The following is a 27,571-nucleotide window of genomic DNA, read 5'->3' as shown; positions in this document are numbered from 1 at the left end:
GTGACAGCTTGGCCTGATCGACTGCCGAACAAAAACAGCAGAATGGGAAATGGCTGGGTGGAAGGGATTTTTATTTTTTTTATCTGGGAGGCAGGAAGACCTGATTAAACAGAGTGGAAATGGAAGGGGTGTGCTGAATGTATGGGGGTCAGGATTTTCCCTCTTGTTCTGCCATCTCCGTTCACGTGGTTTTCAGTGCAGAATTTGTAGTTTCAGCTTTAAAGGAACTAAGGAGGTTGGGGCGGGGGGGGGGAGGAGAATGGGATGATAGAAATAACAGAGGAACAGTTTATTGAACGCATTGGAAGCCTAGGATTCCATTTACGGAATGAATAGGAAGGGTCAGGTGGAAATTCTGTTCATCTGCTTCTCGATGCACAGCTACACATTTCAACTAAAAGAGCAGGACACTCTTTCTCCCCCCCCCCCGTAGTTCAATATGTGCATTCAACCCAATGCAGAGCTGGACACAGTGCAGGTTTACAGCAATATGACCAAGCAGTACAAAAGCAAACGAATGCCTCTTGAAGATCAGTTATCAGACTTTGAACCTTTATGGCTTCAGCTTGTTGCTCTGAAGCTGCAGCACTACACGCTACTAAGGAAGTTACTAATCTGCCGAAAAAGTTCTGTGTATGATTCCATTTTCTCAGAGTCACGGGTTATGCCCTTCAGCAGCTTCATACACCATCACTACCAAGACAACATACAGAAAGTTGTACCTTCGAAAAGATGAAACCCAACGCACGTGGGTACTGGATGCCCGCTAATAACGTTGCATTAACTCATTTTTAAAAGGCACCTAAATGCAAATACCTTTTTTTTTTTTTACTTTGATCTAGCTACGGTACGGTGTTATAAACACATCCGGAAGGGCAGATCTTAATTAAAAATCACTGACCGGGATTCCGCAAGAGTGTGATAACAGTTGCTCTAAAGCAGGCCTGCACAACATACGGCCCGCATGCAGCCCATCTGGACTCTCTGTGCGGCCCGCAATGACCCCCTGACTATCCCCCCACCCCCCTCAGCCGGCTCTGCAGACACAGGAGGGAAGGAGCGCATTGGGACACGCTCCCCCCACACCCGCTCTGCTGAAACAAATGGGAAGGAGTGCCAGAATTGTGAGTGGGGAAGGAGTGCTAGCATTGTGACGTGCCGCCGCCCCCCCCCCCCCCATCCCCAACCCGCTCTGCCGATACATAAGGAGTGCCAGCAGTTTGATGCGATCCCCCTCCCTCCTCCCCACCCCCGCGCTTCTTACCTTTTGCCGCCAACGCCAACACCTCCTGGGGCCAGCTTCCACCGCCGTGATCGGGTGCGAGGGGGAGATGATGGGTGCGGGTGGGTGATGTGAGGTGCAGAGGGGGGGGGGGGGGGGGGAAGAGGGTGATGGGTGATGTGAGGTGCAGGGCGGGGAGAGGGTGATGTGGATGCAAGGGGGGAGAATGTGAAGTGAGGTGCAGGGGGGGAGAGGGTGAAGTGAGATGGAGAGATGGGGGTGTGAGAGAGGGGGAGTCTAGCAAAAGCTGCCAACACTAGGGGGGCAATGGAAACTGTTGTCCTGAGCCCCAGGAAAGCAATATACAGCCCTATCTGGTATGACAATCCTCATATCTCCCCCAGCACCTCTCATCATCATATATCTCCCCCAGCGCCTCTCATCATCGTATATCTCCCCCAGCGCCCCTCATCTTCACTCTCATATCTTGGGTGATATGATGATGATGGGTGCTGGGGAAATATGAGGATTATGATGAGCATGATTATGATTTTACCCGTACGGCCCGAATCTGTTTTCCTTGGAGCAGTTCGGCCCTTCTCACTTTAGAAGTTGTGCAGGCCTGCTCTAAAGTGTACTCAAGCTCTTAAGAGAACAGGCCTACCTTGTCTTCCACATTGAAGATGGGTTTAACGTGTTCCTTGTAAAACTCCTGCGGTGTCAGAGGTCCGATCTTGTGAAAGGTCTTCTCCTTGTCTCGGAACTCCCAGGTTAGAGTGTCTGGTGGGCTCCCCAAGCAGATACTGACCACTCGGAATACCTGGCACGGAGAGAGTCAAGTAAACCTCATGTAAAACAGAGAGCATGCATTGAAACAGCTTTCTATAATTTATCATATAGTTTGCAAAACAAAAACAACGAGGGGGAAAGAAAATTCTTCATGGACATATTTGGCAATATATTTTTTATGCTAAAAACACAACTTTGACATTCAACTCCAAAACAATAAATCCTCTTTAACCTAAAAACATCCACATTGTTATTGTTGGAAATAAGGCTGGGATGGCCCCACGGCCATGTCTAATAATTCTAACTTTTGATTCTAAGAATACAAAAGAAGAAAAAAAAAAAAAAAAAGAGGGGTTTCATCAAGAAGGTCACTGAAAAATCTGGCATGGGATCTAAGCGAATGTGTTGAAATGACGCAATTGCAAAGACTCCAAGAGCTTAACAGTAAGGCTCTTTAATGTACCCAAAAAACAGTCCAATAAAGCTGGTGAGAAACTCAAATCAAAATACTGAATTCCTATTAATATTTAACGTTTATAACAACCCAATTTACAATTACTGAACTAGGTTTACAAATGTCATTCCTATTTTTCTATTCATAAAAACACAAAAACACTTTTCACTAGCACTACACTAACGTCCCAATATAATTTGCTTTCCCATGGGAAAGCTTTCAGGTCTCCGGCATCCTCGGATGAAATGGAATTGAGAACCACTGTTCTAGGCTCTCATTCACTAAATATATATTCTACAAATCTAGTCATATTGTTGCAGAGACTCCATGCACAATATAGTAACTTTCTGCGAGAAATAAACACATTCTCCTCACATAGTAAATAAAACTTATGTAGACGGGGGACAAAAATAATTATGCTCAAACTGGACACACACACACACGTTTTAGTAAGGAAAAACGTGCCAGTGACCTCGTCCGCACTTGTGTAGCAAATGAAAAGCAAAATGAATCATTCTGTTTCATTTCCCATCCATTACTTATGTTTAAAACTAGCTACACACAAAAAAGAGGGGCCCCCGCACAGCTAGGTAGTAAGAGTGAGGTGCTCTTCTAGGTAAACTGCATTGTCATAAACTTGAAGAAAAGGGAACCTAGTGAGTGAGCACTCAATCACAATATGGGTATGAATTGTATTAAAACATTTTATTAACATCAACGAATATAAAATAAAGGGATTTAAAATAAATAAACAGCATATAAATGTAACTATGATCAAAATAACATTGCTGTAGGCTATGTTGATAAACATATGGGAGATATGACAGTGGGTCAAAATCTCATGCTGTACATTGACAGCCTAAGTTGATTAAGGGTTAATATTCTTCACTTCTGTGTATTAATTGCCTATCTGGCCAGTAATGTATATGGGTGAGTATTACCAACAAGTGGGAATAGAGAACTAGATTCCTGATGACCCAACTAATAGTAGGTATTCAGAATACTTCAAACAGAGAGTATCTCCATGTGGGAGCACATAGCTCCTAGTCCATTACGGTGGGGATACACTACTGCAGCGGTGCGCAAACTGTGGGGCGTGCCCCCTTGGGGGGGACGCAAGATTATGTTGGGGGGGGGGGGCGGGCTGCATGCAGGGAAACCTGGGGGCGGGCAGAGCTGTGCAGGGGCGGCCAGAAACTCCGTGCTGCTGCTTCTATGTGTCTGTGTCTTGCAGAGGGGGCGGGGCTTCTCTCTGCACACAGACAGCCTCTCCTTCTCTTCCTGTCTGCTTACCACACCAGTTTTCAGCAGCATGGGGGGTTGGGGGATCGGAGCATGTCGCCCCCCCAGGTGAAATTGTGTGTGTGTGTATGGATTGAGTTTGTGTGTGTGTGTGTGTGTGTGTGTGTGTGTGTGTGTGTGTGTGTGGGGGGGGGGGATTGAGTGTGTGTGTGTGGGGGGGGATTGAGTGTGTGTGTGTGTGGGGGGGGATTGAGTGTGTGTGTGGGTGTGTGTGGATTGAGTTTGTGTGTGTGGGGGGGGATTGAGTGTGTGTGTGGGGGGGATTGAGTGTTTGTGTGGGGGGGGATTGAGTGTGTGTGTGGGGGGGGGTTGTGTGTGGGGATTGTGTGTGTGTGTGGGGATTGTGTGTGTGTGTGGGGATTGTGTGTGTGTGTGTGGGGATTGTGTGTGTGTGTGTGGGGATTGTGTGTGTGTGTGGGGATTGAGTGTGTGGGGATTGAGTGTGTGGGTGTGTGTGGTGATTAATTGAGTGTATGTGGTGAGTGTATGTGGTGATTGATTAAGAGAATGTGTGTGTTGTAATGCAATGGTGCGCAAACTGGGGGGCAATGAGGCGCAAGATTATTTAGGGGGGCGCAGGCGGCGTGCGACGAAAACTGGGTGCGCGGGCCGGCAGACGCTGTGCGCGAGTGGCGGCCAAGAAGATGTGCATGGGCGGGCAGCCGAAGATGTGTGCGGGTGGCTGAACAGGATAGTGCAGGTGGTGGCAACGTGATGGTGTGTGTGAGTGCACGCGCAAGGGCTTCGGAGGTACGGGGAGGAGCACGCCCGAGTACAGTGGAGTCAAACACCCCTCCTTCGGTGTCTGCCCTGCAATAGCGCTGTGTTCCTGCTCCCCTCCGCTGGCAACCTGCTTCGCTGCGATCCTCTGCAAGTGAGAGGGTAGGCTGCCACTATATCAATCACACTATGAATGTACAGAAATAATGTAAAAAAACTGTGAAAACACAACATTGAAAACGGGAAAAAATAAATAATACTGTAGGTAGGAGTTTGGATGACAATGGGGATAGCAAGACAAAAAGCATGGAGGGGAAGGAAGAACAAAATGGGGGGGGGGGGAAGAGGGAAGGGAGGTAGCAAAGAGGTAGATGAATGCCCCCCCAAAGGATTGCCTTTGTGCACGTACGCTCTCCCAAGCTTGGCGCTTGGGGAGACAAACAAAATTGACTTTGATGTGCGCTCAGCAGCAGTCAATACACACACAGACACACACACACAAATAGCCCCGATCCACGCTTGCAAAATTATGCAGGACACCCTGTTCTCATGCTTGGAGCGTTGGTGATGTCACCGCTCCAAGCGGCAGCGTGGACACAGCCTAATTTTGCAAGCGCGAGCTGTTGAAATATGTTAGTATTTAAACATATTTGGATTTATATTGTATACCGTTAAATAAAAGTGTTTTTTTTTTTTCATGTGATTTTGATTACATCAGGCAGGGGGGGCCCGAGAAATGTTATGGATGAAAAGGGGGGCTCGGCATAAAAAGTTTGCTCACCCGTGCACTACTCATAGGCAAAGGTATTCAAGGCAGTTAAAAGAAATCGCAAGGGGATCTGAGTGATCACCTATGGCTAGTAATCAAAAGGTGTCTATTGTGTCGTGTCCCTGGATAAGATGGTGAGTGTCAATGACATGTATCTGTAGCGCAGCAGCCCGTTGGAGTAGGCAGCTTTGCTATGAGTGAGGGAAAGACGTCACCCGTCCAATAGCAGAATACAGCAGCCCAAGGTATATACGCTGCTGTGCTGAGGGGTTAACGGTGAGTAAATCCCACTACCCGAACGTTCCCAGCAGGACAGTTACACTTTGTAAGTACACTGCTATGTTGTGGGGTGGGTAATGGTCAATTGGTCACAGTAATATAGTAACCCATCCAGTAAGAGAACACAGCAGTCAAAGGTATATACGCTGCTGTGCTGAGGGGTTAACGGTGAGTAGATCCCACCACCCGGACGTTCCCAGCAGGACAGTAACAATTTGTAGGTACAGGCAGTCCTCGGTTATCCGACACAATGTGTTACTCAAAATGGCGTTGGATAGCGAAACGTTGTAAAGCGAAACACGTTTTCCCATAGGAACACTGTTTAAATGAAAGGTTCCGTTCCTGAAGGCATTTTTAATGCTAAAATACACAAAATATTTTACGCAGACAATAAGATATGCAGCACACAAATTATATAGTGCATATACTGTATTATATATATATAATATAACATAAAATATAATATAATATAAAAATATAGTATAATATATATATTATATACACAAACAACTTTGCCAAGCGTCGTAAGAGTGTTGGATAAGCCATTTTGGCGTTGTAAAAATGAACATAGGTATGCATTGCATAGCGTTGGATAAGCCATTCGTTGTAAAGCGAAGCGTTGTAAAACGAGGACTGCCTGTATACTGCTATGTTGTGGGGTGGGTGATAGTCAATTGGTCACAGTAATATAGTAACCCACTGTAAGTGGGTCGGTAAAACTCAGGGATTGACGGTGATTAAATTCAATCACTTAATCAGTCCCACAAGACTGTTTGTGCAGATCTAACAGTATGTGGATGATACCGTAGTGTAGATATACCGATTAGCTATCGTGCACAGACCAACAGGGATGTTTAGATACCGGAATGAATACTGTTGATGTGGTAGCAAGGTTAGTATGTATCAAGTATTCAAAACCAGCGCGAACAGAGCCAAGGGAGTAATTGAACACTGACACAGACTTATGCCTGCATTATCCCCTACATCAGCACTGATCATAGGTATATCGGCGCTGATGTGCTCGAGGATAAGCCTAGAATTAATATGCAATGAGAATAGGTTTCCCTAATAACCAACGGAGAGCCTGCAATATAGAAAGCTATATGCAGGATCGGGATGTAGCACAACTGTTAGTGAAATAAACGCCGGGACTCTGCAACTTGAATAGAATATACATGAATGTTGCAGCCGCAATGGTAGCGTCCCGCGTGTGTGGGAGAGTGTGGCCAACGCGCGCGTTTCACGTAAGAACACTTCTTCAGGGCACGTAACTCATAGGGGGAATATTAACCCTTAATCAACTTAGGCTGTCAATGTACAGCATGAGATTTTGATCCACTGTCATATCTCCCATATGTTTATCAACATAGCCTACAGCAATGTTATTTTGATCATAGTTACATTTATATGCTGTTTATTTATTTTAAATCCCTTTATTTTATATTCGTTGATGTTAATAAAATGTTTTAATACAATTCATACCCATATTGTGATTGAGTGCTCACTCACTAGGTTATGTTTAAAACTATAATTTTTTTGCCAGAAGTTATCAATATAATTTAAATGTTTTTTTTTTTTTGCTTATATTTGGACTAAATTCTGCTTTAAACAATTCCAAAGTAAAAACAGGGAAAACGAGACACAAGTTTCTTAAAGACAATTTTTTTTTAAAGATCACCTTATGAGAATATAAACAGGTACTGCCAATAAAAAAATTTTTTTAAAAAAAAATGTAAAAAAACAATTTTATGTAAAACCGTTCCATAAAACAAACTAAGTCGCAAAAATATATGTCAATGTGCTGCCATCATTACAAGTAGTGGAGTAAACTAAATTTACATGTTGTAGTGCTTTTTATTTGACCAACATAACCGTTTACAAACACTGAACCTGGGAGACTGTGCAGGCTCCTTCCTCAGTTCAGTTATCAAGTTCTGCTGAAAGGGGACCAAAGTGGTCTTGAAGACGGATATAGCTCACCTAGAAAGCATTTCTTGGTCCAGTAAAAGGCACTAAAAACTGCAAAGGATCCATCATGTGTTCTAGAAATAACATTCTGTAATGCAAATGATTATTCTTTTATTTGCATAGCGCCAGCATATTGCACAGCTAAGATTCCAGTGCAGCCAGAGATGGATTAGGCCTCGTTCAGGGTGCAGGCTTCGGAGGGAGGGCGTGCTGCCGTGCGAGCTGCCGTGGGACACAAAGTATTCGAATTGAATACTGGTTGTCAGGGTAGCAGCTGCCCTGTCTCCGAAGCCCGGAGTTGACGCTGGCTACAGTTTCAATAAACAAAAAATTAGTTTTTTGAAGCTGCAGCAGCGTCACTGGGACCTCGGCAGCCAATGAAATCATTCTTGAGAATGATTTCAAGACCGCAGCCTCGATCCCTAACCTCACGTCTGTAGCCCCGCCCCCTCCTCAACTCCTGAAAACGTTTGCTGGGGATGAACACACATCGCCCAGCAGATTGCCGCCCACCCTCCCGAACGCCCGCCCTCCAACTCCTGCCTCTGGCACCCTGAACGAGGCCTTAGTTAAAGTCTTCGCAGTCAGACTGGCACTGCTCAGCAAGAGGGACAAGAAAAGGAGGCAGAGTGTAGGCACAGAGTGTCTCACATATTAGTCTTTTTTTGGGGAAGGGGGGTGCAAAACAAATAAATAAAGTTGCGACTGAATTTTGTACTTAATTCACTCACGGAGGTGGACCTAAATGGGACTCACGGGTGTTTATTTTAGGTAGGTAATCGCAGGATATACTCAATATCATTTCCCAGTTTGAATAACAAATCTTAATAGCTACAAGGTGTGCAACTAGAAGCAACCGTACTTATAAATCAGGTTGGCAATTGTGTATGGGATTTAAGGTCTTTGGAATAGGTGACTCAAATGACATTGTCTGTAAGTTTAACCAGGTGTGGGAACCTTGGCTCAATTGAGTATATTACTTCCATCTTTGTAAAAATAGACAATAAGGCTTATATGCTTTAACTGCATTTAATGTCCTCTGTTATGAAACGTGACATTTGCTGTACTCTGTACCATCTTTCCCTTATTTTTCTATCCCTCTCCTTACTCTGGCCACCAACAAATGCAACTACTGGTTTATAGTAGATAAACATAAATTGAATGCTTTATAGAAATCAATAACCAGTTTACACAACCTCAGAGCACACATACAATTACCCACGAAGAGGACGTGAACCGCAGCAAGTAGTGTGTCCAGCTTTGTGCATGTGCATATTCTTCTCCGATTTACTAATGCCGTGTGAAAGCCCTATGGTGGGACACTAGAGGTTCTGAGGGGAAGTTCGCCTGCTACTGTTTCTGTAAACAGACAAAGTGGAGAATGTAAATCCAGATAATGCTGGGTGCCTGTGACCTGTTTGAAGCTCCACAGAACAGGATGCTGGAGTTCTAAGATTACAGGCAATACCATTATATGTAATGAGGGCACATAGGCAGAGAATAACACTGGAGGGACAAGGCCAACAAGTTGCATACATTTTGCTAACCTCAGTCTATTCCCTGCACAACCACAGCAAATTGATATGGGAGGACTGTTCAAATTACTCCCAACTACCGCAAACAGATGGTCCTTTCCCCACTGCAAAAATTGTCACCTGTTCTCATTTATATTATTTTTGTATTTACTTATTTCCTCCCCCCAGCACACACACTGTATAGAGCTGTCACTAGCCAAGCAAAATATTTTTCCCAACAGACAGTGTCTGGCCCTTTTCTCTCTCCCCGTACCCATTGTTTCTTTGGCCAGCACCGGTTCACATTTACTTACCCACTCACTAACTCCCTCATCCCATACTCCTCACGTTTCCCTTTCCCCCTCCTTGCTGCTCACAACCCCTTATAGGTCAATATTCTGTCTTCTCGCCTTTCTACCCACCCACGTTCATCTCCAGTTCTCTCCCTCCCCAAACTACTCCCTTGTGTGCAGCGCCTCACTCCCACACGCTACAGCCCGTCTCATGCACAGGTGGTTAGATGTGCGGATGAATGGAACCGATAATGGGCGGACACACACACACACACACACACACACTTTTTAAAGCCTATTGTTGGTGCATGAAAACAAAAACCACATCGGTATTTTGTTGATTTGTACAAACCAATTATGCCGTATCATTGGTCAAAGAGGGGGGAGGGGGGGGGGGGATTTAAAAAATACTTTTTAATCTTATTTACTTTTCTAAAGAAAGAAATGAAATGTTTACAATCATTCGCTTCCTTACTCAAACATGTAAAAATAAATAATTTAAAAAAAAATCATAACAATAATGTTCCTGGTTATGCGAGACTGCCCTTTAAAAGGGTCATTTGACAAATAGCTCAACCTCTGGCCCCATTGAAGTCAATACTCCCTCTGCTTAACCAGTCTCCTTGCGCCTCGGTTGTTGAAATCTGATGGTCAGCTCTGAGGCACATAGATTCCTAGTCTCAGGATTGTGTAGCTCATAGATCCATGACTTGAGCATAATTATTTGCGATTGTACACTACAGCCCTTCAGCAGCAATCAATGCATAGGGCAAAGATAGCACATTACTTTGTTTTATACCTTTAAGCCCAGATGGTCAAGTGTCACATTATGTAGCATGTCTGACCCCTCTAGCATTAGCCCCGCCAACACATTGTCCCTTGTATGGCTCATAGAATTACCCCATAAAAAACAATGAAACGAGGATTGGTGGTATACACAAATATAGATTTTCTCCAAGGAAACAGAGTTTGGAGGCAGGAGGTGTATGACAACACTTAATAAAAACGCAACTCGCGAGCCAGACATTTAGATCTTCCCATACAAGGTTGTCATTTACATTACAGTAGTGTAAATTTTTTTTTTTTACATATAAAAATGCATTATATTTTGTCACCTGTTTATATATATATATATATATATATATATATATATATATATCCCTGCTTCAGAGGGCGTTCGTCCCTTGTATTTATGCATAAGATAGATAACGCATTAGATTCATAATAAACAAAGTGAATGCAGAGATGGCAGTATGTTAGAATATCGATATTGGTTCACAAAACGCACATATTTGCCAGCAATCCCAAAAAGGGACGCCTGTTGTGTGACGTATGCATTTTTCTGAAGTTCAAAAACAAATGAATAATTTTTGTGAATATCCCATTTCTGGTGACGATTTGTAAATGATATGCCGTTTATGTCTGTATAGATATAAGGATCAATTCGGGGTCAACATATCCCGGAACGGATGCACTGCTTTAAACTGGAAACAGACTGTGTGCAATTGTGACTATATCAGAATTTCTAATACAACTACTTTTATTAGTACATTACAAAATCAACAGAACAGTAGAATACAAGACCTGCGTGGTCATGGAAATTTGCATCTAAGATACAGCGAATGAAAATATCACTTGTGAGCACATTTACCCACCATAAAACTTATTTAAGGTGTGGTTGGCATTTACTGAGATCAAATAACCAACAGCATCATCTCCTCAAAACCATTTTGCAAATCAGCAACGTATCGAACTGCTACTTTCTAAAACCATTTGTTTTTAGAAGTTACTTTTTATGCCAATTGATTAGCACCCTGATGCTACGTTACTTCTATTTTGACGCAGTTATCGCTTATCTCGTGTGTTTTATTACCTTTACAACCATGAATTATTTTTGTAAGAGGAAAAAAAACAGTGATAACAGTAACTCGCGCAAACATACAAAAAAAAGCTGCATGTTCTGCCTGGCTGCACCTACTTGAAATCCAGGTTCTAATCCACTCTACTTCATGAGGAGTACAGTACACCATGCAATTGTAGGTTCACAACATGGCGGCCAAGAGCAACAACATTATGAACATGGACCACACTGAGCGACAGTTAAAGCCCGGAAGGCTGAATATTCTGGAGATTTTAATTCTGGTCTTTTAGATGTGAAGTGTAGCCCTAGGTGCATAGGTTTACTTATCAAACAAGATCTTAGCCCTGCTGCTCAAACAAGGGGTGCAGGCACATGGTGTTTAGTCCAGGGTAAGATAGTGTGAGGTTAAAAACAAGGAGGCGGCAATTAAATATCACGCTACAATCCTGTGTAGTCCAAAGGAACTCTTGAAACAGCATCTCTAACACTAGATGGCAAACTCTTTTGAAACAAAAATCAACGCCTGTACAATATTTGGTGGATCCCCCAAAAATACTTACAACTGTACAAAAGCAGACAGGAATGATCTGTGTCTTTGCCCTACATGCAGAGCCAACAGATCCAATACAAGAGAGTTAAAAAAAAAAAAAAAAAAAAAACAGCTTAAGGCAGAGTGCTTGAAAAGTGGTGTTACAAGATTCTGAGTGCTGTATCAGAAAAAATATATATATATATTTTATTTAATTTTTAAAGGGTTTAAGAGCAAACTCAGAGGACCGACCATGCAGAATTTCCATGTTGGCCCTTATGTTACCAATTGTATGCACCTACGTACCAGGACTACAGGACTGTGCTAGGAAAACACACCAGATGCACACCAACACTGGCAACATAAATGCCAAAGACAATTACATGCACGAATCAGTAATAAGATAAGGGGCCAATGACGGCCACGTGTAAACCCCACATGGTAAATGGAGCCAGATCTAAAGTCCAGAGGTAGGATGTTGTCCATTAAGCAATTTACACCCATGACCGATAACAAATCTGATCTCGCCATAAATGCAGGCGATAAGGACTCAGAAATGATCCGTTGAGAAATGTCAGCAGATGAACCACGCCTGAAATTAGGCATCCAGTCACCGTGATAAATTCACTCTGCTATTGCTGCATGATGCTGGCTGTTTGAATTTTTAAGGGTCTCTAGAACACTGCCAATTTCATGAAATCAGTTTCGGCAGGTAAGGGATCTCTCTTAGATAAATGGTGGTATATACAACACTTTAATGATTCAATAACGCGGTAATATTGAAGGCTTGAGCCAAATTCCCTGAACATTTGGTCAGAGGTGCAACTACAGGCGTCCCATCTCCCCTGCTCCAACAAACCATTGGACTTTAGGAAGCGTCCTTCTGAAAGCAAGACAAAAGGAGACATCCACATGTTGCAATTTCTTTAAAAAGGTGTGACCCCTACCTCACAATAAGAAACTGCAACCTCCCTCCAGAGACAGCGGGCCAGACATTTCATTTCAAGCAACCAAACCAAGGGCGGTGGCTCTTTAAAAACACTCTAGTATAGTAAAGCAATAAAGAATCTTGAAAATACTAGGATTTGTTTTACATTGTAAACACGAGTTATGTGGAAGTCAAAGCAGATGCCAAGAAACCAAATTGTAACAATCTATAGGGACCTGTGAAATAATAAAGATCTTATGTAAGGGACAGAACCATCTCAGCAAATCCCCTCTCCTACACTGCCCTCTGGTGGTTGGCCCTTGTTGGCATGTGTATACCCACCTTGACATAAAACAGAATACTGGTACCACAGTTCTCTTCGTACCCGCTTTCCCATCTGTAAAGGAATTGCTGCTTCTAAGGAGTATCACACTTGCATCTAAAGAAACCACCCCCCACAGCTGTTATTGCAACCATGTTAAAATAGCATCAGTTACGTAGTTACATAGTAGATGAGGTTGAAAAAAGACGTACGTCCATCAAATTCAACCTATGCTAAATTTAGACAACAGATACTTTATCCTATATCTATACTTCCTTATTGATCCAGAGGAAGGCAAACAAAGAACCCCAGAGTCATATCATCCAATGATATCTCATAAAGGGAAAAACAAATTTCTTCCTGACTCCAAGATTTGGCAATCTGATTAATCCCTGGATCAACATCCTTCCCATGTATACTTATTTGGTATATCCCTGTATACCTTTCCTATCTAAAAAGATAGCCAACCTTTTTTGGAACAAATCTATTGTATCTGCCATCAGTCTCCATGGGTAATGAATTCCATATTTTAACTGCCCTTACTGTAAAGAACCCTTTCCTTTGTTGCTGGAGAAATTTCATTTTCCTCTAACCTTAAGGGATGCCCCTGAGTCGTTTGTACTGCCAGTGGGATGAATAGTTCCTTTGAAAGCTCCTTGTATTGTCCCGAATGTATTTGTATATAGTTATATCCCCTCTTAGACGCCTCTTTTCTAATGTAAATAAATGTAATTTAGCTAGCCTTTCCTCATAAGTTAGATTGTCCATCCCCTTTATTAATTTGGTGGCTCTTCTCTGCAGTCTCTCTAGTTCCATAATGTATTTTCTTAGGTTTGGTGCCCAAAATTGTACTCCATATTCAAGATGTGGTCTTACTAATGCTTTGTAAAGGGCATAATTATGTTTACTTCCCTTCCTTCCATTGCCCGTTTGATGCAAGATAAGATCTTGTTTGCCTCTGCAGCTACTGCATGACTTTGGACACTATTGCTAATCCTGCTGTCTACAAGCACTCCTAAATCCTTCTCCATCAAGGATCACCCCAATTTATCCCCATTTAATTTGTAAGTCGCCTTTTTATTTTTGCATCCCAAATGCATAACCTTACATTTATCTGTATTAAACCTCATTTGCCATTTACCTGCCCACGTTTCCAGTCTCTCCAAGTCCTTCTGAAGAGAAATTACATCCTGCTCTGATTCTACTACCTTACACAATTTAGTATCAGCAAAGATGGAGACTTTGCTCTCGATCCCAACCTCAAGGTCATTAACAAACAAGTTAAAAAGAAGGGGTCCCAGTATCGATCCCTGAGGTACTCCACTCACGACTTTAGCCCAACCTGAAAAGGTTCCATTTGTGACAACCCTCTGTTGTCTGTCCTTTAACCAGTTTTCAATCCAGGTGCATATATTATTACTGAGTCCAATTTTCTTTATTTTGTACACCAACCTCGTGTGAAACCGTATCAAAAGCCTTTGCAAAATCTAAGTAGACCACATCAACTGCATTACCCTGGTCTAAATTCCTACTTACCACCTCAAAGAAACAAATATGGTTAGTTTGGTATGATCTATCCTTCATAAATCCATGCTGACTATTACTAATAATTTGGTTTTCCATTAGATATTCCTGAATATTATCCCGTATTAAATCTTCAAGTAGTTTCCCCACTATTGAAGTCAGGCTTACAGGTCTGTAATTCCCCGGTTGTGATCTAGCTCCCTTTTTAAATATGGGCACCCCATCTGCTTTACGCCAATCTTGTGGTACTGAGCCTTTTTTAATTACTGATCCATTTCTTTGCATCTCCAGGTTGCTGGGCATAGTCCCATTATATTGATATCACTCCCTTATTAGAAGCAACTCAGTGGTAATGTTACTGCCAGTGTCCGCTATCCTTGTGACTTTGGACAAATCCCCATCTCCCTGTGCCCCAGGCACCAAAACTAGATTGTAATATCTACATGGCAGACACACAGTGTATGAAAAATTATATGTACAAGGTCAGTACTATACAAGAAAAAATCATTCTTTACCAACATGAATATTTGCTCTTACAATACACAAACATGAGATCTATTGGTAGGGGGAATGTTTTACTACTATACACGATCTTTGAGAGAGATGCTACTCTGCTTTTCTAAAATCAGAGACCAGAAAAGATCCCTGTGAAGACGAGCTCATTATAGAAATGGGGAGGAGCGGCTCAGCGAGTAAAGACACTGACTGGCACTGAGTTTGAAGCAGGGGAGTCTGGTTCAATTCCTGGTGTCAGCTCCTTGTGGCAAGTCACTTCATCTCCCTGTGGCGCAGGCACCAAAAACAGAATGTAAGCTCCACGGGGCAGGAACCTGTGCCAGCAAAATGTCTCTGTAAAGCTAGCAGCGCTATTTAAGAACATATTATTATTACTATTATTATTAAATGTCAGCTGTACTTTATGTAGAGCTGGAAGCTGGCTGGCTTACCTCCTCTATCATAGTGTCTACAGCTGCGGCGATTTCCTCCTTCGTAGATCCGCTTGACACCATGTTTCTGAGCCGCAAGCAATACTCCCTCATCTTCAAAAATAAAGACATAACATGTTGAAACTGCAGTTCCTCTGCTCCATTGCAATACACATTTTTTGTAGTGCAATATTTAACCAAATAATTGAATCCATGCTGTGCTTATTTTATAGGTTTTACCAGCTGAAACGCCTTTGCGGTCAAAGCAATGCATTGCAGGCAGCCAAGGGTTATAAATGTAGCTGCCATTTCCTAGAAATAATGGACCAGACTTTATCATACTGAAGTTGTTTCTTCATGGAGGGGGAATAAAAAAAAAAAAAAACGACTTTTTACTTGCCAAAATGAATTGGCCTATATTGTTCAATTCAAATAGATCGATATGGCAATATTGTCTGCTAAATAAGCACCACGTCTGCCAGGAGAAACCTTTGCTCCCTCGAGAGGTAAAAAGTCTAAAAAGGCTCCAGATTAAAACATTCAGCCAATTGGACATAAATACAGATAAAAACACCAAGTAATGAAAAATCCACATCAGGCAGCTTAAAACATGTAAACACATTTCCATGCTGATCTATACAACATTAAATATCCTGGGGGTCTACATAGGAAAAAATCCTCAAAAAAAATTATCCTAAAAAGAAGAAAAAAACAAGGCACATCTACAAAATATTCGCCCTTTCGACATTGAAAACCTGATAGTTAATGTACTTTGTATACAAATCTTCATACTGATACTAAATGCCTGCTCCGTTTCTTAGTACAGCTGAACTCCGTTAAAACGCGGTGCTCGGGGTCCACATAATGAGGCCGCGTTATAACCGGGATCGCGAAATGGCCGCCGCACGAGGACTTACCCGGCATCTGCAGCCCTCTCATTGCTTCATCAGGCTGCGTCCACGTGCGCTGTGCACATCTCCAAGGTTTTTTTTTTTTTATAACATTCAATGCTTTATTGCGGGCGGGCGGACACCTGCCCCCTACACTAATAATTTTAGCATACAATGCAGATATTGAACAAATGACCCGTCATACACTAGTAGCGATTATTTTCCTGCTACACCATAGGATTGGTGTGATGTCATTGACTATTATCAAACTTAATTTCTAACTGCCTTTCAGTAACATAGCGTTACTCTGTTCATGCAGTAACACCACTGCGGCATCACCTTGTGGTTCAGAATGTCATTCATCCTTCGAGTGGCCTCAGAGCTGTGAGATTCAGGGAAACATTTCTTAGGGATAACACCATATTTTTCTAAAGAAAAAGAAAAAAAAAAGGGTAAGAGGATAGAAGTAGAATACTACAGCACATAATGTAGTCAGACCATTGTTACGGAGATTTGCTGCCCTCTTTATTTAAGGAAGCTTTAGAGTATACTAGAAAACACACAAATGCATCCCGTTTAAGGTGTATATTTTATCATGTATGAAGCAGCAACAATCCATTCATATGGTTTACAGGTACATTTATAACACTTTAATCGTCTCTTGTTTTGTAGTAGCTTCTATAAAAGTTTTATTTTACAAATGTATTTTTTACTAATTCAGTGTGTATATTCTATATAATAGTACATACACACACAAAAGCATTTAAATTAGCCACAGAACGGTATCTTCTATTCGTTTTTGATTATTAAGCTCAGCTAACACGGGACAGACAGACACACACACACGCCAGGAAAACAATATGGCTGCAGGGGTCACCCTTGACTCCTCCGACCAACAGCAAAAAACATCATCTCTCAATGGACATATTTGAAGGTTTTTGTCAGAACCTGGCACAAATTAAAACGTTTCATTCACCGTCAACAAGGGAGGACCCCAGCGCTGGAGAGAGTCACAGTTCAGCTCTGTGGGGTCCCCTGAATCAACCAAGAAAAAAAAAAAAAAGTAGAAAATGGATTCCTTACCCTGAATAAGTTCATGGCGGTGATACATATGGGTAGCTCCGACCATCAGTCTTGAGTAAAAAAAACACCTTCTTGGGGTGTGCATAAAAGGCTCCTCTTATCACCTGTAGTCAGTCTTGAGATTTAGCTTGGGAAAATCCTCCTTGCTATCTCCTATTAATAGGGAGGGGTAAAATACTCACCGCCATTAACTTATTCCTCCGGGAAAAGAAAATTACAGTAAGGAATAAATGTTCTATTGTCCCGTTCAACTTTCATGGCGGTACCACGTATGGGACATACCCAAGCAGTAGTGTTGAGGGTGGGAAAATGAATATGCTGCTCGAAAATATATGGACAAAAAAAACATTAGGTGCCCAGAATTCTGTGTGTGCCAATTGTATCGTAATCACCGCTTAAAACACACTGCACCCAAAGTTTGTATCAGCCGAGGACTTTGTCAAGGTCTATAATGTTTTATAAATATGTGATGCGATGACCACACTGCTGCTTTACACAGTTCTGAGGGAGATAGCTGTGCTCCCAAGTTATAGCCATCGCTCTACTTGAGTGAGCCTTTAACCCTTCAAGAACTTGTCTCCCTGTATGCATCTCCGATCCAATGAGCAACGGTAGCCTTAGATGTTGCCTGCAACTTTCTGGTACCTTGTAGAAGTACGAATAGTCTGACTTCCTAAAGTCCTGATGCTTCACACATCATTTTACATATTCCCTGATGAAGTGACAGTGTGAGTCACGAAACACGTAGGATTTTGGACATTGCGGGCGTTGCTGGAGACCCTTTTGCTGGACAGCACTGTCTCCTTCACCTCGCATCCCCGTTATTTTTTACTGACATTGATTCTGAAGCACTGACGTCATCTGAGAGACATCACTGGAGGTGTGCCAATTCCTGGGAGGTTCCCTCTGTTCGGGTGGAAAGCCCCGGTACTCAGCGTGTGAGTTCTCAGACGCCAGGGGTCAGAACAACTTGAGAGCAATTCCGCTGGGGGACTTCACCCTATGGAGCGACCTCTGTATGCCTAGAGAGGACCGCATCCCCAGATGAGACGGACGTCCCGGTCGTCTACAGATAGCCTGATGCAATTGGATGGTGGAGCGGCAAACCCTGGTGTCATGGATATTACGGTTTTTAACCATTGCCTAAAAGATTTCTTTTGCTGTACATGGATCTTTTACCTTTACATATATACATTTTACTTTTACATACTGTACTACACCATGAGGTTTGTGCTGGTTTCTCTTTTCTCTACACATCTTCTTACGTCTAGTTTGTGCAGCTGTTCATCCTTTGGATTTTTTGGTTGAGGAACAAAAGGATGGTAGGACAATCTATGTATTTACATTAAATACAGATATTACCTTAGGTAGGAAATGGGTGACAATTGTGTCTGACGTATAATCAGAAACGGCTGTCTCTTTACAGGATAATGCCTGCAACTCTCCCACTCTTCGATGATGTGATGGCAACAAGAAACACCATATTCTGTGTTAGCATTGTTAGTGACAAGTCTAATGGTTCGAACGGAGGTTCCACCATTGCCTCTAGTACAAGCGATGGATCCCATGCAGGTACCGGTATTACATTCTGAATTTGAGGTCTCAATCTTTTTACTGCATGTAAAAAAAATAAAATTAAAATAAAAACAGATAAGGAGCTTCTCCCTTGCCACATCTCTTTCTAATAGTGCTGTTAAAGCGGACACCTGGACCTTGAGTGAGCTGAAGCCAGGTTCTTTATTAAAAGCAGTCTGGAGGAATTCAACTAGTACTACCGAGGAAGGATTCATGTAATTCTGCTACTTTTCCTTGCAGGAATCTCAAACAGAACCGGTAACATACCTTGGATGTTGACTCCTTTCTGGCATTGATCATCAGTGTCTCAATTGCATTATCCAAAAGGATTTTTTTTACTTTAGCAAATGCTGCTCAATTGCCAGGCCGCTAGTGCCAATCTCTGATTTGGATGCTTTATTGGCCCCTATTCCAGCAGGTCATGCACGTGTGATAACTTCCATTGTCTGCTTAGTGCCATGCAAACTGCCTGAGCATACCATGCTCGTCTTAGCCAGATGGGTAGGATGATTATCACGGCCATGGAGACTCGTCGCCGGTAAGGAAGGCAAGTAAAAAACAGTTAGAGGCCTCACGCGATCCCCAGAATTTTAAATGCTTTCGGGAAGTGCAGGGCCTCCATCCGCCTCCCCCTCCCAGAAAATCTCACATCCCCCACTTTGCGCACCCCTGCTCTAGATTATACCCTGTTTTCTTGCTTCTGCCAACAGTGTGATCAGTACTTTCATAAATATCCTGGGGGACGTGGCTAGTCTGAAAGGTAGGGCTGTGTACTGGAAATGTTTGTTTCCTACAGCGAATCTCAGGAATCTTGAATGTTTTCTTGCGTAGATACGCATCCTTGAGATCTGGAGGCTAACCAGTCATCCTTCTGTATCGCCTGAAAAATAGTTCTTAGGGAGTCCATCATGAATCTTGTCACTTTTAGGAATGTGTTGGCCTTTCTTTAATCTAAGACAGCTCTGTACCCCTCCATGTCTCTGATCAGAAATACTGTAGAGTACACCCCTTTTCTTCTTTCGCTCTGTGGATCCTACAATAACTGTTTTGTTGTAAATTCCTTAATGCTTGTTTTAACACCTCTCGTCTGAGGGTCGTGAAATTAAATATCGGCCCATCTTTAGCACATAAAACTCTAGGTGGTATCCTGTGGTAAGAAGTTAAAGGACAAACCTATCCTTTATGGTCTGATCCCACACAGTCCTGAATGCCGCCAGTCTTCCTCATACCGGCGACTGTGGCGCTTGCCTTATTTCAGAAGGATCTTCCTCTACCTGACAAGTCTATAATTCTGGAGCCTTGAAAAAGATTATTCTGACCTCCTGTTCAAGTAGATTGCCTTGAAAAAGGACTTCCTGTCCGATATGATCTTGCCTCTCTATAATTCATCAGGCTGGTATCCTGAGTAATAGAGACATCTGAATGTCTTCCCCTGTGAAAGGAAATAACTATTTCCTCCTGAAACCTTTCAAATTATATGGTCCAACTTTTTACCAAACAAGAATTCCCCATATTAAAAAAAAAAAAAAAAAAAGTAACATGCATCAGTTATTCTTTGGAGGCTGCATCCGCCCATCCATGGCTTCAACCATAATGCTCTCCTCGAGGCTACTGATCGTGCACTGTGTCTCTTGATAGTCGGAAAGCATCGAACGATGCCTCAGTCATAAAATCTGTGGCTAATTTTATTTCAGCCAAAGCCTTCAAAATGGCGGTTCTTTTAGCCACCTTTTCCAGTGCATCTACAATACTTGCGACCCAGAGTCGCATAGCTCTAGATAGAGCCCGTGGCCACTGCTAGCTACAGGCTGCCCCTCCTGTCAGAATGCCCCTCTTAGGACATTTTCTAATCTTCTGTCCATTACATCTCAACGAGATGGCATCATCTACTATGAGCGTCGTTCTCCTGGTAATCGCTGCATCAACCTTTGGAGGCGTTTCCCAAGTCTTCTCATGTTCCTCTGATAATGGGTACATTTAAAAAAAAAAATTCTGTACAAGCTAATCTTTGTCTGGATGTATGCACTCTGACCCAAATCATATCCTTAAGTACCTTATAGAGAAGAAACACCCCTACTATCTTTAGGGTCTCTCTGAAGAGCCTCTCTCTGAGACTCCTCTCCTGGATCTTCAGTTTCTAATGCCTCTCGTACCGCTTTAATCAATGGCAACACCAACTCTGTATCCAACAGAGCATCCTTCTCCTGATCAGAGGAGACAATGGCGTTATCCCTCAGACAATACCTGAATATCCGATTCCTCAGATGACGAACCTTTTCTGTCCAGATTTAACTCTGATGGTCCTTTACTTGTTTATGATACTACCGCCTCCACAGTCTGCGTCACTGTGTCTTTCATCCACTGAAGAAAATAATTCATTTGATCCGGAGCCTGGACTGCTGCAGCTTTAAGACAGTCCTCACATAATGTATTGCCTTCTAATGCTGGCTTCTCGCATGCTGCACAAATCTTCTGTTTCCTAATATTTTTCTTTTTGTGATGCAAAGCTGCTACAGATAACTTTGAAGTTCCCTCGTTAGGAAGTCCTACAAGAGGTACTGTATAACACAAGATAAACACATTATTAAATTCCTAGAATCTTCTGCTCTCTCTGAATAAAACTTGACCTAGTACTCACCCAGAACGTTTTGGCAACAGCCCCATGACAATTGCTCTCAATAGCTGTAGCATATAATTCAACCTCCTTCAGAGCTCAACAGCAGCAGTCTACTGCATCAGCTGTGTGTTTCATAGTCCTCCCACAAGGTTTCAACAAGCTTAACCCTGCACTTCTGCTCCCCCTCGTGGGGGTCTATCTCCTGCAGCATCTCAGCTCTGGTCATTCCAGGGGCCTCTGATCAGCTGACCCATGATGCGACACCAGAGCCTCCGCAGAGGAGAGAGGGTGAGAGAACTCCTCTGACTGAACTGCACTGGTAGTCCTGGGGTGAGTGTCCAAGAAACAACAAACCTACCCTACTGAGGACAGAAAAGACAGACTACAGGTGAGCGGCGGAGCCTTTTATGCACACATGTAGAAGTTTTTTTCTGTCCTACTCAAGCCTGATGGGCAGAGCTACCCATAAATGTCACCGCCATGAACGTTGAAGACAAAATATTCTGTGCCGATTGCCATTGTAAACAGGTGGTCCAAAGAGATTTGTCCCATTTAAAACTGGTCTAGACATGGACCATTACTTTTTAAAATGTCTCTCGGACCACAGTATAAAAAAAAAAAACCTGACAATTCTGTCAGCAGTATCAATAATGTCGTCCCCCCATTCACAATTAAGAGTTTACGCATCTTAAAATTAGTAAATAAAAGTGGCTTTACATAGGTAGAATATATTGCACTCAACAGAAAGGAAACAGGAAGTATAATAATGGAATACTGCACCCGTCCATCCATTAGCAATTCTGTAACTTTGGCTCTAGCTATAGAAAGGGTTAAGTTAATAAGCAGATGTCTGCTTATTGCCTTACCAATCAGATTAACCAGCATACTCCACTGCCCTCCATCACAGCAAGGGTTTGCGAGCAGGAATTGCATGAGCCTTCCATCAATGGGCTCCTCCTGCAGTGCTGTTTCAACATAAGTGTTTAAGAAATAATGACAGCGCTCCACCTGCAAGAGTAAAACACAATATCTTATACTATATTAGTGAAAGCACTGTATGTTTGCCTGCCTGCCTGGATGTCCGGTGTCCCTAGGGGAAATCTCATTGGTCCCTTGGCCCGCCCGCCCCCGCACACCTCTCATTGGCCTGAGGCGGAGTGACGGGCCAAAGGACACACAGGGACACACACACACACACACAGGGGGACACACACACACAGACACACACACACACACACACACAGGGGGGACACACACACACAGACACACACACACAGACACACATTGATACACACACACACAGGAACACAGGGACACACACACACAGGGGGGGGGACACACACAGGCACACACACACACACACACACACACACACACAGGGACACACACACACACACACACACACACAGGGACACAGGGACACACACACACAGTGACAGACACACACACAGTGACACACACACACACACACACACACACACAGTTACATACATTAGCGGGGCTCACAGTGTTAGCAGCACCCGCGCGCACCTCCTCCTCTCCCCGTGTCTCCCGCGCTTTCACCTCGACCCCCCCCTCCCCCGGCGCAGCTACATTCAGCGGGACACACACTATTATTACCCCTTCAGCGCCCCCCCCCCCCACCCAGTGTCAGCGGCCGTGCGAGACCCCCCTTCTATATCTCCCACCTCTCCCCCCCCCACACATATACATGCCCCCCCCCCTCCCCGGCGCTACAACTCACCCCTCCCCGGCGGGGGAACAGCCAGTGGCCAGGCAGGCTGCCTCGCGGCGCCGAGTGCCCAAGATGGCGGCGCCCGGGACACAGCGGGGGAGCGGCCACAACACGCTGCCTCCCGCCTCAGATCCACGTGGGACCTGCCGGATGGGTGAGTGAGCGGCCTTCACCTCCCCTCCACCCCCCCTCCCGTGTCAGTGTCTCCCCGATACACCCCCCCCCCCCCCGGCGCCGCTACAGTCAGCGGGGGAGCGAGCGAGCGCCCGGGACACAGCGGGAGAGCGGCCACAACACGCTGCCTCCCGCCTCACATCCACGTGGGACCTGCCGGACGGGTGAGTGAGTGGCCTTCACCTCCCCTCACCCCCCATCACCCCCCATCACCTCCCCTCACCCCCTTTCACCTCCCCTCACTCCACTTCTCCCTTCCACCCCCCTTCACCTCCCATTTACCACCCCCCCTTCACCTCCCCTCCACCCCCCCCTTCACCTCCCCTCCACCCCCCCCTTCACCACCCCCCCTTCACCTCCCCTCCACCCCCCCCCTTCACCTCCCTTCCACTCCCCCCCTCCACCTCCCCTCCACCCCCCCTCCCGTGTCAGTGTCTCCCCGATACACCCCCCCCCCCCCCCCCCGGCGCCGCTACAGTCAGCGGGGAGCGAGCGAGCGCCCGGGACACAGCGGGAGAGCGGCCACAACACGCTGCCTCCCGCCTCACATCCACGTGGGACCTGCCGGACGGGTGAGTGAGTGGCCTTCACCTCCCCTCACCCCCCATCACCTCCCCTCACCCCCTTTCACCTCCCCTCACTCCACTTCTCCCTTCCACCCCCCTTCACCTCCCCATTTACCACCCCCCCTTCACCTCCCTCCACCCCCCCCTTCACCACCCCCCCTTCACCTCCCCTCCACCCCCCCCTTCACCCCCCCCCCTTCACCTCCCCTCCACCCCCCCCTTCACCTCCCTTCCACTCCCCCCCTTCACCTCCCCTCCACCTCCCCTCCACCCCCCCCACCTTCACCTCCCCTCCACCCCCCCCACCTTCACCTCCCCTCCACCCCCCCCTTCACCTCCCCTCCACCCCCCCCACCTTCACCTCCCCTCCACCCCCCCCTTCACCTCCCCTCCACCCCCCCCTTCCCACCGCCTCCCCCCCCTTCCCACTGCCTCCCCCCCTTCCCACCGCCTCCCCCCCCTTCCCACCGCCTCCCCCCCCTTCCCTCCACCTTCCCACCGCCCCCCCCTTCCCACCGCCTCCCCCCGCCTCCCCACCCCCACCTCTGCCTTTCACCCGCCCTTACTCCGGCCGCCTCTGCCTTTCACCCACCGCCTCACAGCCGCTGCACGCACTCAACAGACACCCGCCACACTCGACACATACCTGCCGCCACACACACCTGCTGCCTCCCGCCCCTACGCACCGACATCACTGACCCACCGCCTCACACCCTAGCAGGACCCCCACTCACAGACAGCACTCACAACCCACGCGCCAGCCGCCGCCTCACACCCTTGCAGGACCCCCACTCACAGACAGCACTCACAACCCACGCACAACCCACGCACCACCCGCCGCCTCACACCCTAGCAGGACCCCCACTCGCACACAGGACTCACAACCCACGCGCCACCCGCCGCCTCACACCCTAGCAGGACCCCCACTCGCACACAGCACTCACAACCCACGCGCCACCCGCCGCCTCACACCCTAGCAGGACACACCACTCAGATTTTTACATCACTTATGCCACCAAAATATACATTGTACTGTGGTGTGGTTACAATAAACCATTTTTATACAACATCGTATTACATTTTCTTCCATCTTTCTTTTCAATATTATTATCCAACCTTTACAACAAACAGTCACCTATTGTTCCACAATTTATAAATAATACTACCTATTATGCATTTACATCCCGGGCAACGCCGGGTCTCTCAGCTAGTATGTTTATATATGTACTAGGTACTGCCAAGGGTCAGACGTGGAGAAATGTGTAGCCGATAACCCCATCTCCCGACAAAAAAAAGACCTTAAAATCGCAAGAATTTGGGGTGGAGATTTATTTTCTCATGGTCTATATTTGTGTTTGATGCACTTTGTAGGTGGGAAAAGTGAAAGCTTTACAAGTAAAAATAAAACACAATATACATTCATACATACAAGTGAGACTTTGGTTATTCCTTGATCGCGCCATTGAAGAAAATGGGAATTCAAGTGCAGAAGTGATTGACCGTCACTATCTCACTTTAATGAATAACCTCCTTTATCTTTGTGGAAGACAGGGACTTCTGACAACCTGCCTACTTTAAGCACTATAGTTCATTAAAACCAGCAATGCCGCCAAAGTCAAGTATTTCATTTTGACGTCTTTTAAGAACAAGAAAAGTTTCTCCAGATCTGAACCACAGTCACTCAAAAAGCACCAGGGATGTCCCAATTGCCAAGAACATAAAAAAATTTGATGATTATGTCACGGGACTATAGAGCCCAGAAACCATATTCCTTCCCACTAAAAGAATGTAGGGTCGCTGTAGTTTGGTGTACATTAGTTCAGCTCTTTTGTTTCAGGTGGGGGGGGGGGGGGGAGAAGAGAAACACAAACACACACACACAAAGAAGGTGAAATAGGGTATTATTTCGTACATACCAACAGCTGTACCAAACCTCATGGCATGTTATGCTTCCCTATCGCCAAACTCCCAATACAAGGTTATCATCAAGTATCCCCAACCTTTTTGTGCCCAAGGGAACATGAGTGGCGGGCACCAACCAATTAACTTAAGCCATTTTGCTTTTTTCAGGGCAAAGAAAATATATGGAGACCAAATAAAACACAAAACACCACATGTTACAAGAAACCTTGAAATAAAATTATTTTTAAAAAAAAGAAGGACGTGGTTTACCAGGTACACCGCCTTCCTTGGCAATGCTAATTACATTTCCAGTTGGAGTCCTGGGCAAAAAGTAGGGAATCTGTTAAAGACAGCAGCATTTCACATTCTACTCCTTCCCTAACATTGAATGGAGCCTTCTCGCTGGGCTACTTTAATTAACCCCTTCACTACCAGAGGTAACTGCAACTGAAGCGAGAAAAACACACACACACACACACTAAATCGACAACACGTAGGTAACAATACAAGACGATTATAAATATAATAATACAAAAGTGGAATAAATACCTGGCGCATACAAATGGTGATAATATTAACAATACATTATATAATTATTAATAAAGGATATATCAGTGAAGTCTTTTTCAAAGTCTATGAGTGAAATGGACTCTGTCCTTGACTTGGGTGGAATAAAGTCACTCTCCTGCAGCAAGTTATATTCCTATTGATTGAGACAAGAACAGAGACACCACATTGCGCAGTAATGACTTAACAGCAAATGAAGTTCTCCCTTGTATGCCTCTAAATGAAATGCCCACTTACTAGACATAAAGTGGGTCTCATGCAGTTGAGAGAATCTGTATCCTTGTTTCTTCAAATCCAGACGTTCACAGGTTAACCCGAACCCCACGTGTTGATTCTGTCTCTCCTGGATCCTTGAAGAAACCCCGTCTCTGGAAAGTGCTTTCTCCTTCTGTGCTGCTCTCCTGTATGTGCCTCCAGCATAGGGGAAGACAAAAGACAGAGGATTGCGCAATACAGTAAAAAAACTTTAATGACGCATCCTAGCTAGCTGCAGAAATATACTCACAAGTTCCGTGAGTTTAAAAACAATTCAAACGCCCGACCCGGCTGTCCCACAGCACACCCCAGTCTCTGTCAGCTCCTGCCTCTGGTCGCGTGTGTTTCGCGCTATCCAGACTTGCGCGTGCTGACGTCACAGTTCAGTGAACTGACCGGAGAGTGGATGAGAGTCCTGATTGAGGTTCACTTTAGGCTCCTCCCTACGCGTTTCGTGACGGGGAACGTCACTTTGTCAGGGGTTTGTGGAGCCTATGCAATCCCTTGTACTTATATAGCTCGTTCTTAACACTTTGTGGGTCGGAACTTACTTAACAATTAAACAATTAAAAACAACACAGATGCATTTACTGCTGATTTGATTGCAGTGGGGTAGAAAAACATCTTAGTGAATTACATTGCCAATAGAATTCAAATACATTATCATAACTCATATACAGTCTGATGATTATGTTGATTTGATATACAATTAATATGACAAATGATGTTACAAATCAAATGATGTTACAAATAAAAGGAGGAACAGGTTTGTTTAAAACAATAAATTATAATCTTAGAAGGTAAACA

General features: G+C 44.5%; 1 protein-coding gene and 1 long non-coding RNA gene across 3 annotated transcripts in view; one reads left to right on the top strand and one right to left on the bottom strand.

The window, feature by feature from the left end:
• The window catches only part of LOC142491535 (uncharacterized), a 258,875-nt gene that overhangs the window by 131,770 nt on the left and 99,534 nt on the right, over nt 1–27,571 (top strand). The gene's annotated exons all lie outside the window — the stretch shown is intronic.
• The window catches only part of BLMH (bleomycin hydrolase), a 51,261-nt gene that overhangs the window by 16,431 nt on the left and 7,259 nt on the right, over nt 1–27,571 (bottom strand). For both annotated transcript variants that reach the window (XM_075594213.1, XM_075594214.1), the window contains exons 4-7: nt 22,432–22,573; nt 16,630–16,718; nt 15,422–15,514; nt 1,887–2,042 (exon numbers count right to left, since the gene is read on the bottom strand). In XM_075594213.1, the coding sequence (XP_075450328.1) occupies nt 1,887–2,042; nt 15,422–15,514; nt 16,630–16,718; nt 22,432–22,573 (480 nt within the window). The remainder of the gene's footprint in view (nt 1–1,886; nt 2,043–15,421; nt 15,515–16,629; nt 16,719–22,431; nt 22,574–27,571) is intronic.

The sequence above is a fragment of the Ascaphus truei genome, chromosome 3 (assembly GCF_040206685.1).
Source record: "Ascaphus truei isolate aAscTru1 chromosome 3, aAscTru1.hap1, whole genome shotgun sequence".
NCBI classification, from domain to species: Eukaryota; Metazoa; Chordata; class Amphibia; order Anura; family Ascaphidae; genus Ascaphus; species Ascaphus truei.
The sequence above is the reverse complement of the archived record's forward strand: the minus strand, read 5'-3'. Positions and strand labels throughout refer to the sequence as shown.